This window comes from Lagopus muta, chromosome 8 (assembly GCF_023343835.1).
Source record: "Lagopus muta isolate bLagMut1 chromosome 8, bLagMut1 primary, whole genome shotgun sequence".
Taxonomy (NCBI): Eukaryota; Metazoa; Chordata; class Aves; order Galliformes; family Phasianidae; genus Lagopus; species Lagopus muta.
In genome coordinates, this window is record NC_064440.1 from 18,523,752 (window position 1) to 18,538,644 (window position 14,893).

Below are 14,893 nucleotides of genomic sequence, written 5' to 3' on the forward strand. Positions count from 1 at the left end.
TGGTCAGTTTAAAATAAGAATTCAAAAGACAAGAAAGAAAACAGTTGCCTTTTTTTCCACTTTACTAATATTCAGTAATTTGTATACCCAACGTGCATATGAACAAAAGTTGTACAAATAGTCTAAAAAAGTAGTGTACAAATGTTGCACAGGTGCTAAAGATTTTCTGGATGTGATATTATTAAACACTGTGAAGTTTTTACTTCCAGATAACTAAATACTTTGAACACTGCTCACCAATACTGACTTTTCAAGATAGATTTGAATATCTGTATATTTCCATTTTTAATCTGTTGTGTATCAGTGTATCTATAGTCTCTCGTGGAGTAGTACAATATCTGTACCTAACAACTGTGTCAGTCAGTTTTGTAATAGTATCTTCCCATTTTAGAATAAGTTAAGAATAGAAAGATTAATGTAACTTTTATAAAGAATTTTAAAAAATATTACAGTTCATAATGCTGATGCTTAAATTGGCCAGGAAGGTTAGGCAAGATATAATGTTTAGCCTGCAGTAAGAAGCAGTTTTTATCATTGCTGCAGTGTGACCCAGGATCTCTTCCAGTGTAAGTAGTAGAAGTACATCGCTTTGAAGCAGATTGAATTAAGTTCTGTTTCTCCATTATACAGGTCCTTTTTTACTCATCAGTGTACGCTGCAATCTGTGGTGAAATCAGTGGTTAACTAAGAAAGTCACTGTGTTGTGGATGAATTACATTCTGTTACAGAAAACCATTCTTTTTACAGTATTTATGGACCCTATATTTTGGGGAACTCTGGCACCAGTGGGTCTTCCTTTTTAGAAGTCTCATCTGAATCTGAGAACAGGATAAAAAATTAGATTTAACATTTTTCCTTCAGTTCAACATATGTTGTTTGTAACCTTGTCCTTTCCATTTTTGATATCTTGCAATTGTATATTTGTTTTTAATTACTTTTGCTTAATTACTTCCTCTCACTAGCAACATCTGCAAGTCTACAGATCTTGCTTTTAATTTTTTACACTAACATACAATGAAGTAGGGAAGCATACTCATATGCAATCTCTTAACATGAAGAGATGCAGCAATTGTAATACAAACACAAATCTTTTAGCTGTTATGGATAATTGGCTCACTTATGTGTATTAGTTATATATTTGATGATGCTTGCCTTGTGACAGCTTAGTTTATGATAAATTAAAAGCAATGGCTGTATGAATTCCATACTGCCTTTTATCCATATGTTGGTACCTTGTCTGATGTTTCTGTAACCGCTGTGATGAGTGGTTAGCTTTGGAATAATTTCATTATCTACCTCCTTCCGGATGGCTAATGCCATTTGCATAACAAGCTTATCTGGTTCAAGTTGTGGGCCAGACCTTGTACTGGCAAAAAAACAAGCATTCATCTGTTCCTAAGCATATTTCTGACTTCAGTTTTATTGACACAATAATTTTATCTATGCCAAGATTTCCAAACCTGGTCGTTGTAACGTTCCCCACCCTCACCCCTTCCCCTCCCTGTCACTTCTTGAAATGCCAGAATGTTTTTCACTGTCTGTGAAACTGGTTTTTTTTTTTTTTAATTGTGAAGATACAACTTCAGCCAAGTCATATTTGACAGATAAATTTGTACGTGGTATCTACTGAGATACACACAGCATATTACATAGGTTTAAACATGTCAGTAAAGTTCTATTTATCTGTACTAATGTAATAGTCCATGAAGAGCTTGGCTGGTCCACTTATAATGTGAGAAAGAATTATCTGTTTATTTTTAAAGACTTTTCAATAGAGATTACTATTTCTATAAGGCTGAATAAATAACCATACCAATTATTGGAGGATTGGCTCCTACAAGTGGTAGACTTCTACCTATGTTCATTTCTGTGCTCAAAGAAAATACCGCTTTTGAAGAGTACGTTCTGTCTATAAATGTTTGAAAAGTTAATTTTTTGATAACAACAGCGTACACATTATTGTTCTCTCAAGATTAAAATGTTTACCACCATTTCAGACATAAAGTGGTTCAGAATTCATTAAATAATATAGACTTCATGATAAAATGAATTTTTCAAAAGTCACTAAAATTAGCCTGATTGCCACAAATAATGTTCTTGGCAGTTTAAATCTTGACTGATCTCTAGGGGTAGATAGAAGAGTTAATATAGTATTGAAGCAGGAGGATACAATAACCTTTATTTACATTACATCACAAAATGGTATCTTAATTAAAATGAGCATTGGTGTCTCCAGAGACAGACATTCTTCTTTTAAATTTATTTAACCAATGATGAGCTATTATGCTTCTTTGAATTAGTATTTCATGAAGTGGAAGGACTTCAAGAATTAAGGAATTCAGGAAATAGTAAAGTCACAATGTGAAATAACAGGATTTATCGTCATCATTTACCATCAGAAAGTAAAGTTTATTTCAGCAGTGGTATTGTAAATACAATACAAAGTTAATTTTCAGTCTCAATATTCTTAATTTTTGCACTCATTCTTAAAAAGCCTTACAAGCTGCATTTCATCTTGTTGAGTTTACATCAGAGTGATTCAATTAAGAAATCATATGGAGTATATAGTTTGTAAGTGCTCTGAGTGCATATCAATTTTTTCACAATCTAAGCAGTTGTTTAGTGACATTCTGTTTCTACATAAAGACAATTTTACTGTTTCTGTCACTGAGAGCATGATATGTAGTTGACATTATTCATTAATTTCTCAGTATTAGAAAGACTAAGAGGTTTGCAAACGAAAGAAAGATGCAAATTGCTATGTTGTAAGGTTGCCACCAAATCTGTAAATTTTCTATTTTATTCATGACTATAGTCTTTGAGAATCCATATAAAGATTCATTTGAAATGCTAAATTGTAGCACCTGACAAAAGAACTCCAATAATTTTGGGTATTGCGTGAGACATTTTTTGTACAGATGAATGGTCATACATAATGGATACAATTATTTTTAGCTTTTTAATGAGCAGTTTTACAAAGAAGTGAGAAATTCCAATGGAAGTTTGAAGCCCAGACTCTGTAAAGAACAGTGCTAGGACCTATGAATGTCATAGCATCTAGATCTTTCAGTAGATTGCTGAGTTCCTTATCATTAGCAATGAATGATGGTTGTTCTCATTTTCTTTCATCTGTTTGTTCATTGGCTTGCTATTCCCACTGTAAAACAAACAAACATGCGAAATAGTTGTCTGATGAGATACTTTCCTTACTTCTTTCTTCAAGCTTCTTTGTAACTAAGTGCCAAAATCCTGCTTGTGTTTTATAGCTGAGCAACATCTCAGAATTTGCATTTAGTATCTAATCTGTCAACCTTTTGTCTGGCTTTTCCTTGCACCCAAGGTCCTCTTCCCATGATCTCAAAGTTTCTGCCTGCTTTAGTAGAAGCTCATTTTTCAACCACTCATCTGTTGTCATTTGCCTATGATTCTGAACAAAAAACCAGAACAAAACAAACAAACAAAAAAAACCCAACCCACCACCACCAACTGTTGCCATTTCTTTTTGCCTCTGATTGGTACTTTCTACCATACTTCCTTCTGAAAATGTTTAGAACTTTTAGCCCAAATTTTATCCTAAACTGCTCCAGTTTTCTTCATGACTGATTCCAGTGAGGAACGAAAGTAGAATATGTCTGTGTTAATTTTGAAGTAGTTTGTTTTTCGGGGTAAACTTATCCCTTCTAGTTAAACTAGTCTTGTTGTCAAGGAAAGAGTTTCAAATATGTTCAAGACAATCTACATTTGTTTGGAATGTGTTTTTGATGGCAAAAGTGTGGAATCATGATAAGCAGTAAGAATTTGACTTGCAAAAAAAAAACCCCACAAAACAAATAATAGCCCCCAGTTTGTCTGATAATAGTTCCTTCACACTGGACTAATTAAGCAGCAGGAGAATAGTAAAGCTTCATTCCTCTCATCTGTACTTGCATAATGAAGAAAAATGTTTAATTCCTAGTTCTACTGGAAAAAAAGGATGTCTTGCTCAAAGGCATCCAGTAATCAGAAGCAGAGCTGAGCATGGAGTACTCCAATGTACTGATAGATGAAGGCAAGCTTCAGGGAGAAAAGATATGTCAGCTGTCATCTTGTGGGCCATGGCATCCAGATCAGGTCTGGCTCGTGGGAGTGGTAAGAATGTTGCTGTTGACCCCCAACAAGTAGAACTAATCTGGTCTCGTCTGCCCAGGTGATCGCTAGCTAGCTTGTGTGGAGGCACATCTGTGTGGCCACAATTCGAATTTCCACTTTTGGAGAAGAGGGCATCAAATGGTCAGTTTAATGGTGTGTAAGAGAGAAGACTTTTCTCAACTCCTCTATGACTGATGTGGTAGTGTATCTATGATTGCTTTTTCAGTGGCTGTCCTTATTTACTGGAAAATGGGCAAGACTGCACTGAATGCTTTGCCTCTGTTCTTTTCTTCTTTCTGCTATTATAGGGGATATAAAAGAAATATGCTGTCAGCACCTAGAGTATGCTTTCCGTATCTTCTAGCTTCTATATGCTACATCTGCCTCAAATCAGCTGCATGCTGTCATTACAAAAGGAGATTCGACCTAAGGGAGAACGTTTGATACAAAATGCAAAATGTACTGTTTGTAATAAAAAAGCTTCAATTGTAAGAGCTTTTTGTGTTCCCAAATGTGCAAAGGCAGGCCAAGGAAATAGAGTAGATTCATTCCTGGTAAAAGGCTAGAAAAACCTTGATTTCACTGTACAGTAAATAAATGCATTTGAACACTTTTTTGTATGCTTCCTAGAATTGTTCTTACGGAATTTCAGGTGTTTCTAATAAAGCTACAACTTGAGCAAAATTTGACCCATTACAAGAACTGAGGGCGGTGCCACTGCATGATTTCCCATTTTTTCTTCCAAACCACCTATATGAGCCAGAACAAAATGCCATGTTTACTCAGCCCAAAGGAGGCTGGGAAACCTGTTGTTATAGTTGAATCTGTAGAACGGAGAGAAATCTATTTGCTACACCAGATTTTACAATTTCAAAGTTGAGCGAACCTTTCATAGGTTTGAAGTGTGTGTTCTAAATTACAGTCTATGGTGCTGCATGTTAAAAATGAAATGGAAAGAAGATTTGTTTAGAAAACAGGTGCTGGTGACATTTCAGTATTAAGTGTTGGTCTCATTGCTAGGTAAGATTAGTTATTTATGACATTTGCTACCAAAAAGCAGATCAATAAAGATATAAACATGTTCTGAGCATCAGAATTTATGTTATGCATGTGGTAATTGACTACTTTGTCATAAATTCAGTCTTTCATCCTAGCAGCAAAGGAAGAACAAAATCCTTGTTATTTATCATGGTATGCTCATTCAAGACAGGAGATCTGTTTAGCTTACAACATATCCTCAGAGCCAGCATTCCGTTTTTCCAGAGAGGCAGCTATATATAGTTCTGAGGATAAGGTTATTTGTATCTTGTCTGTCCTGCTGAATTAGGACCAAAACCAGAAATGCTGTTGGCAGAGCTGTCACAGGTTTTTAGATCATTTTTTGCAAATGAGTGACCTGCAGCAGGGGGGGGTGGGCAGACCCATTCCTAGGAGGCTTTAGGGCAGCAGGCGCATCCCTTCATCACTCAGAATGTAATACAGGCAATGGCTGCTCTCCTCCACCTCTCTCCTGCACGTGACTGATTCGTGTCTGCTACAGCTGCATATGATACGCAGATAGGAGGTGCAGTAAGTGTGCTGGATAGATGCAGAGCATTTTAGTCAGTTAAAAAACAACCAGGGTGCTACTGGCTTGATCTCAAACGTTCTTATGCAACAAAGATGATAATTATTTTCTTTAGAGATGCTGAGGTTTTGAGTTCTCTTCTTTTGTTTCCTTTCCTAGAAAGGATTAAGCGTGTCTAAGGAGACTGATTTTGAATATAATGCACCATCATAGCAATGAGTACATGCTACAGTATCCCCAAATGCTCATTTTTATGACAGTAAATAGCTTTGGACATTGAAAGTCTGTACAAATAAAACATTTGATAAACAGTACTGCAGAATGAGGTCTGTTGTGTACAGAGATAAGAGCATGTTTTATCACACCAACATGCCATTGTTTAATTTTACGTGAGCAGCATTGTTTAGACATATCATAACATAAATGTCTATGCATTTTCTCTAGGAGGGAGGCTGCATTATAACAGGTAGCAAAACCGAGCACATCAGTAAATCCTCAGAAATAATGATGACCTATTTGAACAGTAATTTAATAGCAGTCAGCAATCAATACAGTGGTAGTAGTAATCCTCAAATAATTGTCATTTTTTCTGCTTAAATATTCAGTACTTATTCCAGATATGCAAGCTCTGTTGATAGTTTTGTCTTGTTTTACTCTATCCATGAGAGTTCATGGAGAAACTTTTACCTGCAATCGCTTCTGGTCATTTCCTCTACTGACTCAGTTCTGAGTTAGCTGTCCAACTTCTGTCCTGTGAAAAGGTCATGTTAGTAATATCCACTTCAACTAAAATTAATTTTCTAAACAGTTCTTTTCAAAACAGTTCTAGTGGACCTGTTTTATTATGAACTTAATTAATAAGTCCTGTAGTGTGAAGGGAATCAGTATGTATTGGCACCACGTTTGTCTTCCATGCACAGTGTAAGACGCATTTGCTGTCCTTTTATGGTGCAAAGGCAAAGAAATACATGTCTTTAACATAGAAGGTAAAAGTGGTTCACTGAATAAAACTCCTTTCCTGCATGTTGCTATCAGTAACAGAGAAGTTACTGTCGAGAGCAAATATCCCTCTCCAGCCCATCTTCTGAAATTTGGCACTGTGGTGATTAGACAATATCTTTTAAAGGATAGAACAAATTTGTTCTTTGCTTTGTATTTTTGTATTCACTGAGGATAGATATCACATAATGAGCAACTTCAAAAACAATATTTTCTTTTTCTTAAAACAAGAAAAAAACAGCCAAAAAAAAAAAAAAAAATTCTGCAGGGAAGAAAGTGAAAATTTCTGCCTCTTTATCTCTCACGTAAGTTGCTTGGTTTGAAACATCTTTAGGACAGTGAAAAGAGTGGAAGGTTTCTTACTCAGTGTCTGCTTGTCTGGTTTTCTAGGCAGGAGTGCAACCCAATTCGGGCTATCTTCTGGATTTCATTAATCTTCCACCATGGAACAGCCTTCTAATGGGAAAATACGGGAAAGGAAAAAATAAAATCTTAGAACCTACCAACCTTCTTTTTCCCATATAGAGAAAGGTTCATGAAAATATGACCTAATTCATTCAGCTTTTTCCTTTGGGAAATCTCTTCTTTACATTTCCAGCTAATTCATCTTTTCCTTTCGGGAAACCCGGTAACTATTTTATCTGTATTTGGTAGGAGAGGATCTCAGCACCTCAGGAAGACCTGAAGTACTATTCAAGACCTTTGAAAGCTTCCTCATTGATAGGCATCAAAGAGAGCAGCAGGTACTTGTGCAAGAAGTGAAGCATTAGGAAGGCAGGGAAGAGTGACAGAGAGCTGTGTGAGGAGCACATGAATGGTGGGAGGAGTGTGGCAGAGGGACAGTCCAGAAGAGTGGCAAAGAGAAGTGTGTCAAACCAATTGCTGAACAGATTGGAGGCTTTCTCTCTTTTGCCCAGAGGCTGTGTGTTCCCTGCCTAATACAAATATGATACATAGTAATCATTTCTTCCAAGTAACATATTCATCTTCTGTGCACGCTGATGATAAACAGTGACTAGATGTCTCGCTGGCTCTTTGGCTCACGAGACAAAACAAGCGTCAGCAACCCACTGCTAGCAATTGAGAAATCTTCAGAAAATGTAGCATTTTTAAAATGTAAAAATTGGAGGAAGCAGTATGCTAGAGAACAATTATAAAGTATCTGAGCTATAAGAATTGTAGCTTCTTGCATTCTTTATGAAGAAAATATTTGAGGCCAAATAAAACATAATGTATCTGATTGAAAAGAATTTTTTAAAAAACACTTCTGCTGCTGCTGTACTACTGCTTTTGCTGCAGTAATGAATGACATTAGTAATTGTTTTCTGTTTCTAAGCACACAGGAGATTTAGACCGCCGCTGCATTTCTTAAGAAATCTATTTCTTTCCATTTATTCATTAGTAAATATTAGCTCATGAATGCTGATAAAATTGCTCCCCTTTCAGTCATCTGATTTTCTACTTGCAAAATGGCAATTTACATTGTTGAGATATAGCAATTCCAACAATGTTATCATCCAAGTGCAAGCAGCTAGTGAATTTTTAGAGGTTGTTTCAGACAGGCCTGCATGTATGGGAGTCTGCTTTTATCACTTGCTAATAAATGCTTCATCTTTGCCTGTAATTGTGGCAGAATGGAAACGGTGCTTAGAAGCCTGGATGTGAGATTGCAGCAAATGGCTGCAACCTATGTTTAATGTAGTGACACTAATGAATTCTGAAAATTAATTTTCAGCTAAGAAAGCATGATGGAAGATACTAGAATTTCAAATTAGGTAATGAATTAGCTTTTATCAGGACCAACAACATTTACAGTGTTTGTTTCCTTTTCAATCTCTCTGTACTAGCACTGCACGTTATTTTAGATCCAAAAAATTGCAAACCACATCTGATCATATTTTCATCATACCTTATGTGAAACTCATGTTGCAGTACATTTTCTATTCAATTTGCTCCATGTGAGGCAGTCTTACCTGTATGTTTTATATTGCATAATCTCCATGGCCCAAATAAATTTACTTAAACTGCCGGTGCACCGCATTTTTTTTGTTGTTTTATATATAATTGCAATATGTTTGATGTTGGACAGCTAGCTTAGGCACTTTCAAAATTGGTCTAAAATGAATTCATCAAGTTCAGATGAATACCTGAAGATATTACAGTTTTTCCTCCTTTCCTCAGAAGCAAATCCTTCAGTGATGTTATTTCTTAATATTTACATGTACAATGCACACTGAGACTTCGTTTTGCCATTCTGAATAATAATATTTTCTGGTAAGTGACATTATAAAAGCTGCTCAGTTACTGTACTCTTCCTCTAAAATGTTAATAATGTTAGATTTCAAAGTTGCATATTACTTCTTGATTTATTTATTCTGTGCTTTATGAGGAATATGTTTGTTGATTGAATGTACTGATTAGTTATGACAACTGTGAATACAAGCACCCATGTACCCATGTGATTAATTTTTTCACATAGTTCTGTTTCAGGCATGTAGGAAGTGCTGTAATAAGTCACCTTCATGAAGGATTTAGCATCATAATGATCAATATGCTATCCTCCATTAATGTTTTCTGTAGTAGATTGTTTCCAGTGTAGATGACCTCTTATGGAATACCTGCATTCAGCCTGATTTTCCCTTTTTCACCAGCTCATAAGTGTGGCCCAAAAATAGATGTTAGTTAGTAGCTCTTTGTTTTGTTGTGGCATCCCAACGATCATCAGAGAGGGCCTACTTTTTCTGATAAAGGCACAAGCTTTGCACACTCTGAGCTTAGAATGGAGACTTTGATCCCAGAATCACAGGGATCTGTCTTTTGTGTTGCTAGCTTAGTCATCTTATAAATTCTTGAAGTTTCACTTGTGTTTCAAGTGAATTCTTAAGTGGCCACAAATTGCAAAAATATTCTGCTACCAAAAAATAGAAGCTGCATATAGATGAAAAAATATATAAAAAAATATTTGCAGAAGACAGAGGCATGGCAAGAATATGCAACAGAAGCCAAGGTAATCAATCCCTCAAGTAGTCTTCAAGATGTTCTCACTGACAGAACTTATCTGTACTCATTAAAAATGTGTGCCAGACTCAGAGAGCTAGGATTTTAGGCACACAATGCAGAAGCTAAGAATTTATTTCCCTAAAGAGTTTCCCTTTCTCTCAGAATACTTCTATGAATGCAGTATCTTGGATGTTTGGATATTTCATCTCCTTCTATATGGAAAAAATTCTCTCTTGCAACCTCTGGATCTTGTCCATAGGGTATCTTTGGAGGTGCATTGGACCAGAGCTCAGAGCAGAACTTACTGTAATAACTGCATAGTGCAAGGTAGAAGACTTTTATATTAGCATTTCTTGTGAATGCAAAGTGTTCTATGCAATGCAAAGTGGAACCATATAATTTTGTAAGATTTCATTTAATCTCACATATTGTTACTATCTAAAAATTAACTTCAGCCATGTCTTCCCCTGAATTCAATTATATTACTATAATATTTCAGATGTAATCAAATGAAACAGGAGTGTTTATATATTAGCAATATAGCATACATGATGTGAATTTCTAGATGCTGTTAGTAAAAATCAAGAGCCTGTGAGCTTTTCAGATTGACGTATGCATGTCAAACACTTGCCATTAAATAATGATTTTTTTTATACTTTTGCATTTTCTTTTCTTCTGCCTATCTGATTAATGGTATCTTCCTTTTCAGATGCTTTTTTCATTTTTCACAGAAAGCACATAAATATAACCAGGTTTGGCATGGACTGTATTGTCTGTGTGGGTGTACTGACAAAAAAACATGGATAACAGCAGGAAAGGAGTGTGTGGTGAGGATGTCTGAACCTGTTAAAGGCCAATGATGGATCTTTCTTCATGGGAGGACAGGAGTTGTATTTATAGCCTTGTACTCTGAAGGAAGGAGATAACACAGGTTTTGTTGGTTGTCTTTCTATCAGGATGCCTTAGTTCTGTCTGACAGCAAAACCCACCAAAGCAGTTAAACTGGCAGCAGATTTTAGAGACTGTCTTTTCTGGACTACATGTAGCAAGAAGAGACTGAGAAAATGTTTTTCAGGAAACCAAAATATTAAAGTTTTGTCAGATGACATTTCAGGATCATTTTCAGACCTGACTTAGACTTCAGTAAAGTATTTGAGGTGAGGCTAAATTGCTATTCATTTTCTGATGTATTTGATAATATTTAGAATCAATTAATGTGCATGTATTAGATTTTTTTTTAATAATTGCATTGATGCTTCTAGACTATCAGTTGTTCCAAAAGGTATTAAAGTTTCATTGAATTTGGGGGTGAAAAGATAATGTTTATTTGTTATACTTGCCCCTGATAAGGAAGTACTTCAGATCTGACACTTAATAATAGCAAATATGAAATGTAATTTTGAAGTGTATAATATGAATGCATCTCATCAGTTAAACTCATCTTGGACTAGATTCACTGAAATGATAGCTGTTGTGTCAGACATGCATATGGAATTGCAGGTTTTCTTTTTCACATTCTCAATTACTAAAAATGTTTTTTTATGTAACTGAGATAAACAGAATGTAACTTTAATACAAAGAATTAAAGGGTACTTTAAAGCAGTCTGATCATTTTTCTGTTTGGACTGTATTATTTAAACTTTACTGTACAGAAGAGAATTCTAGTTTAATTATGGCATCCTCAGTTTTAAATCTTTATTATAGAAATTAACGTTACACTTTATGCTAATCTAATAAGATACAGCTCTCTACTACTTGATCACCTGTTTCTATCACAGACTGAACTTTGGTATCCTGACTAGCATTTAAATCTGACACTGATTTCTGTTCCATTCTGAATTATGAGGGTTTGCAGAATTTTCTATGATTCTTCCGCTAACAACTTAGCATCACAGTATAGCAGCTGTATCTGAAATATTTATTTTAGCACAGAATAAAGCTTATAATGAATCGTTTGAACTATTGATGTATCACAAGTTTCACTTTAGATTTTATTAGGCTATATCCTGAAGCTCTTGGTCAAAACTCTCACTGGAGAGTAGGTAGAAAATTAAATTGAATGAAATATTGTCTATTCATCTTTGGTTATGTTTGGTGTCTATTAACTGTACAGCAATTACAATGTCAACTTTTCATAGTAAGCTAGTTACAGTTTTCCAAAAAAAGACTGAAATAATCTAAGATTCATAACCTTTATAAGTAATATAGTTGCAGGTTGAATTTACTTCGTCAAGTATTAATGTCAGCTTTATTCCAATGTAGAAGCAAATTTTCTTAGCATACCCAGGAACTCTGCATACCAAGGAATTTGTGGAAAAAAACAAACATTGCAGTAACAACCATGTGAAGTAAGCCAACTCAAACCATGCTGTAATGAAATAACATGGTTGCATGAGATCACTATTTCTCTGTTGCAGGTGTCTTATCAAGGATTTCGAGAAACGTCCTACAGTTACCCACCTTTTGGAGCATCCCTTTATTAAACAAGTGCATGGTAAAGATATGTCTCTGCAAAAACAGTTGGCTGAGCTTATCCAAGAACAGCAGCGACTGGGCTCTGTAGCAAAAACAAGGTACTGTACAACACATATGCAACAGCCTTCCTTCCCAAACATACGTTTACTGTTTCAAATGATCATATTAATGCATTGACTAGTACTATCATTAGCAATAGGTGAGGCATGCCATGTGAATGCAAGAAATATTCTTTCATATTGCTAGATCTTAAAGCAACAAATTAAGCTAAAAATACAAACTCTTTTTCACTTTCTTTCTCCTCCTGAACTCTTATTTTATACACATTTGCTCCTGACTTAATCTCAGAAATGCTAGAAATTCCAAAATGTTCTGGTCTGTGGAAGTCTTTTTATCTTTTGGCATGAAGAAACTTGTATTTTGGTACAGATTCTTTAGAAATACAGTGGTGAACAATGAAGTTGCTGTTAGAAAAGGTTAAGAATGGATTTTCTTTTGATTAGAAACTAATGCTAAGTAAATTATTCAGTACTTAAAATATTGTTTTGTTTGTAGTTTCATAATAACTGCTATTTTTTATTGTCTAGCAATTAATTTAACTATGTTAAAAAGCAATGAATATGACTTTGTTTGTTTGTTTTTACTTTTGTGGCTGATAATGTATGTCTTAGTTTAGTTGTTGTCCAGAGGGTGGCAGGATTTCACTGTCTTAAAAAAAGAATTAAATGCAAATGAGCACACCTTCCCAAGCTCAGCAATCGTTCTGTAATATGAAATTTGTCTACCATGAGATAAGCTCTAGCTTATTATTATAAACAAACACATACTAATGTTGATGGAGAATATTAAATGTCATGACTCACAAGTCATAAACATGTATATACTTATATGTGATTAGACTTTGTAGCTTAAATGCTAAAAGCACAAACAAAAATATGCAAGTTAAAATAATAGAGTAGCTGTAAGTACAGTTTCAAGGTGAAGCTGACTTCCGTTCCTCCTCTCCCTCAAAAAAGCGTATCAGAGATTATGTAAGGGTGCTACGCCAGCATCCATTGTATGCTCCTGCCGTGTCCTTCCCCTCGAGTAGGCCTTCCTCATGTAACACCTTACAGATCAGATTGCTTACAGCTGTGGCTTGGATGGCACAGAAGGTTTTGGAGTTTTCCCAGCTGCTAACCGAATAAAAGATACAGTATGTAAATGATCCTTGTACTATAATATAATACTATAATTTTTATTTCAACAAATTACTCTGGTATCTGGCTGCACAATGTAGGATGAGACAGAGTCAAGATCAAGCCAGCATTTATTTCCTCAAGTCTGTCTATAAACTAGTCGTGTAGCTCACAGACAACTTATTTCTCATCACTAAGAAAGTGAGAATTTCACCTTTATGAGCTCTGTTATAGTGTCTCCTCTACTCTTAAACACTACTCTCAGCATATTTTGTCCCCACCATGTTCTTTCCTGGTCTTTTGTTTTGCTTTTCACTGTGCCTCTGAATTACTCTGAGTACTAAGAGGCAGATGCAAGATCAGGTTGCTAGAGAAATCTTTTACCTTTACTTTGAAGCCAATATATTGTAGAACTATAATTAAAGAATCACAGTATTTAACTTAGCCTTCCTTTGGCTGAAAAGTCCCAGCTCTCTTAGTCTTCCTTAATAGCAGAAAATAGAATGTCTTTCTGATTTTTTTGGATCACTGTAACTTTATACTACAGCTCCATTACTAGCTCCTTAGTTTTTTTCTTAAGCACTGGCCAACTTTGATCAAGACAGAGAGCGAGGACAAAAATTTAGTATGCTCCAGCATTGAAATATACGACATATTGTTCTGAATGATAAAGAACTGATTTCCCACTATTTGTGACTTGATCAAACTGGGGCAAAATTTAGTAAGACTGGAAAAGCATATCCATGTAAAAGACCAAGTCTGTGTTCTGTTTTGCAGAATCTTATAGCATTTCCAATGGTAAAAATCTATCTTTTTTTTCTGTATTCTAAGGAGCAATTTAGTAAATACAGAATAAATTTTAAATAATTAGGATTTTGAATACTAGAAGCATCTGAAATTTTTTCTTCTGTTAACAAGTGTTGAACTTCTGTAATGCTACCTGCCTTGCTGCTGAATCCTGTTGTAAATCCCTACACACAACTGCAGGTCCAAAAATAGCTGCTTTATACTCCCAGAAGTAGGAAAGTTCTAAATTTTAAGTGGGTACTTGCTACCAGCCAGTTAATGTTGGACTATAAACAAAAGATTATTACAAGAGAATCAATCACCATCTAATTATAATATTCCCCAGAGGCATATGCACAGTCATCTCATAATCTCTGTAATAGAAAGATTTATCTTCTAGGAAAAATAGTAGCAGTGAAAAGCCTTAAAAATTCTGTAATGCCTTTATAAAATAATTTTCAGTGCAGAATTTGACATGGAGAAGAACACGTGACCAGGTGGTGCTTTAAAAAAGTTTACTGGCAATCATTTCTGGTGATCTCTAGAAGTGATCTGAGTGTATAATCACCACTTCAAAATAAAAAGGCCGTTTAAAACCCAGGCTGAGTAAAACCTTTCTATTATACCACTGGGTATATGTGCATGCTCTTTTTCTGTTTATTGGTGTACACGTGACAGGTTGAGTAAAATGTGCATTAATTCCCTGGTGCTGAGAGATAAAGAAAAGTAGATGCCTTTTTTAGATACACAGCGACACTAT

At 35.2% G+C, this 14,893-nt stretch overlaps 1 protein-coding gene across 10 annotated transcripts in view; it reads left to right on the plus strand.

Annotated features, from left to right (window-relative positions):
- Positions 1-14,893, plus strand: part of MYO3B (myosin IIIB) — a 193,721-nt gene that overhangs the window by 66,055 nt on the left and 112,773 nt on the right. For 8 of the 10 annotated variants that reach the window (XM_048953066.1, XM_048953065.1, XM_048953069.1 and 5 more), the window contains one exon: positions 12,112-12,267. In XM_048953066.1, coding sequence (XP_048809023.1) covers positions 12,112-12,267 — 156 coding nt within the window. Of the gene's footprint in view, positions 1-630; positions 4,705-10,650; positions 10,852-12,111; positions 12,268-14,893 lie in introns of those variants that run through there. The other 2 variants (XR_007378568.1, XM_048953074.1) reach the window with 2 other exon arrangements.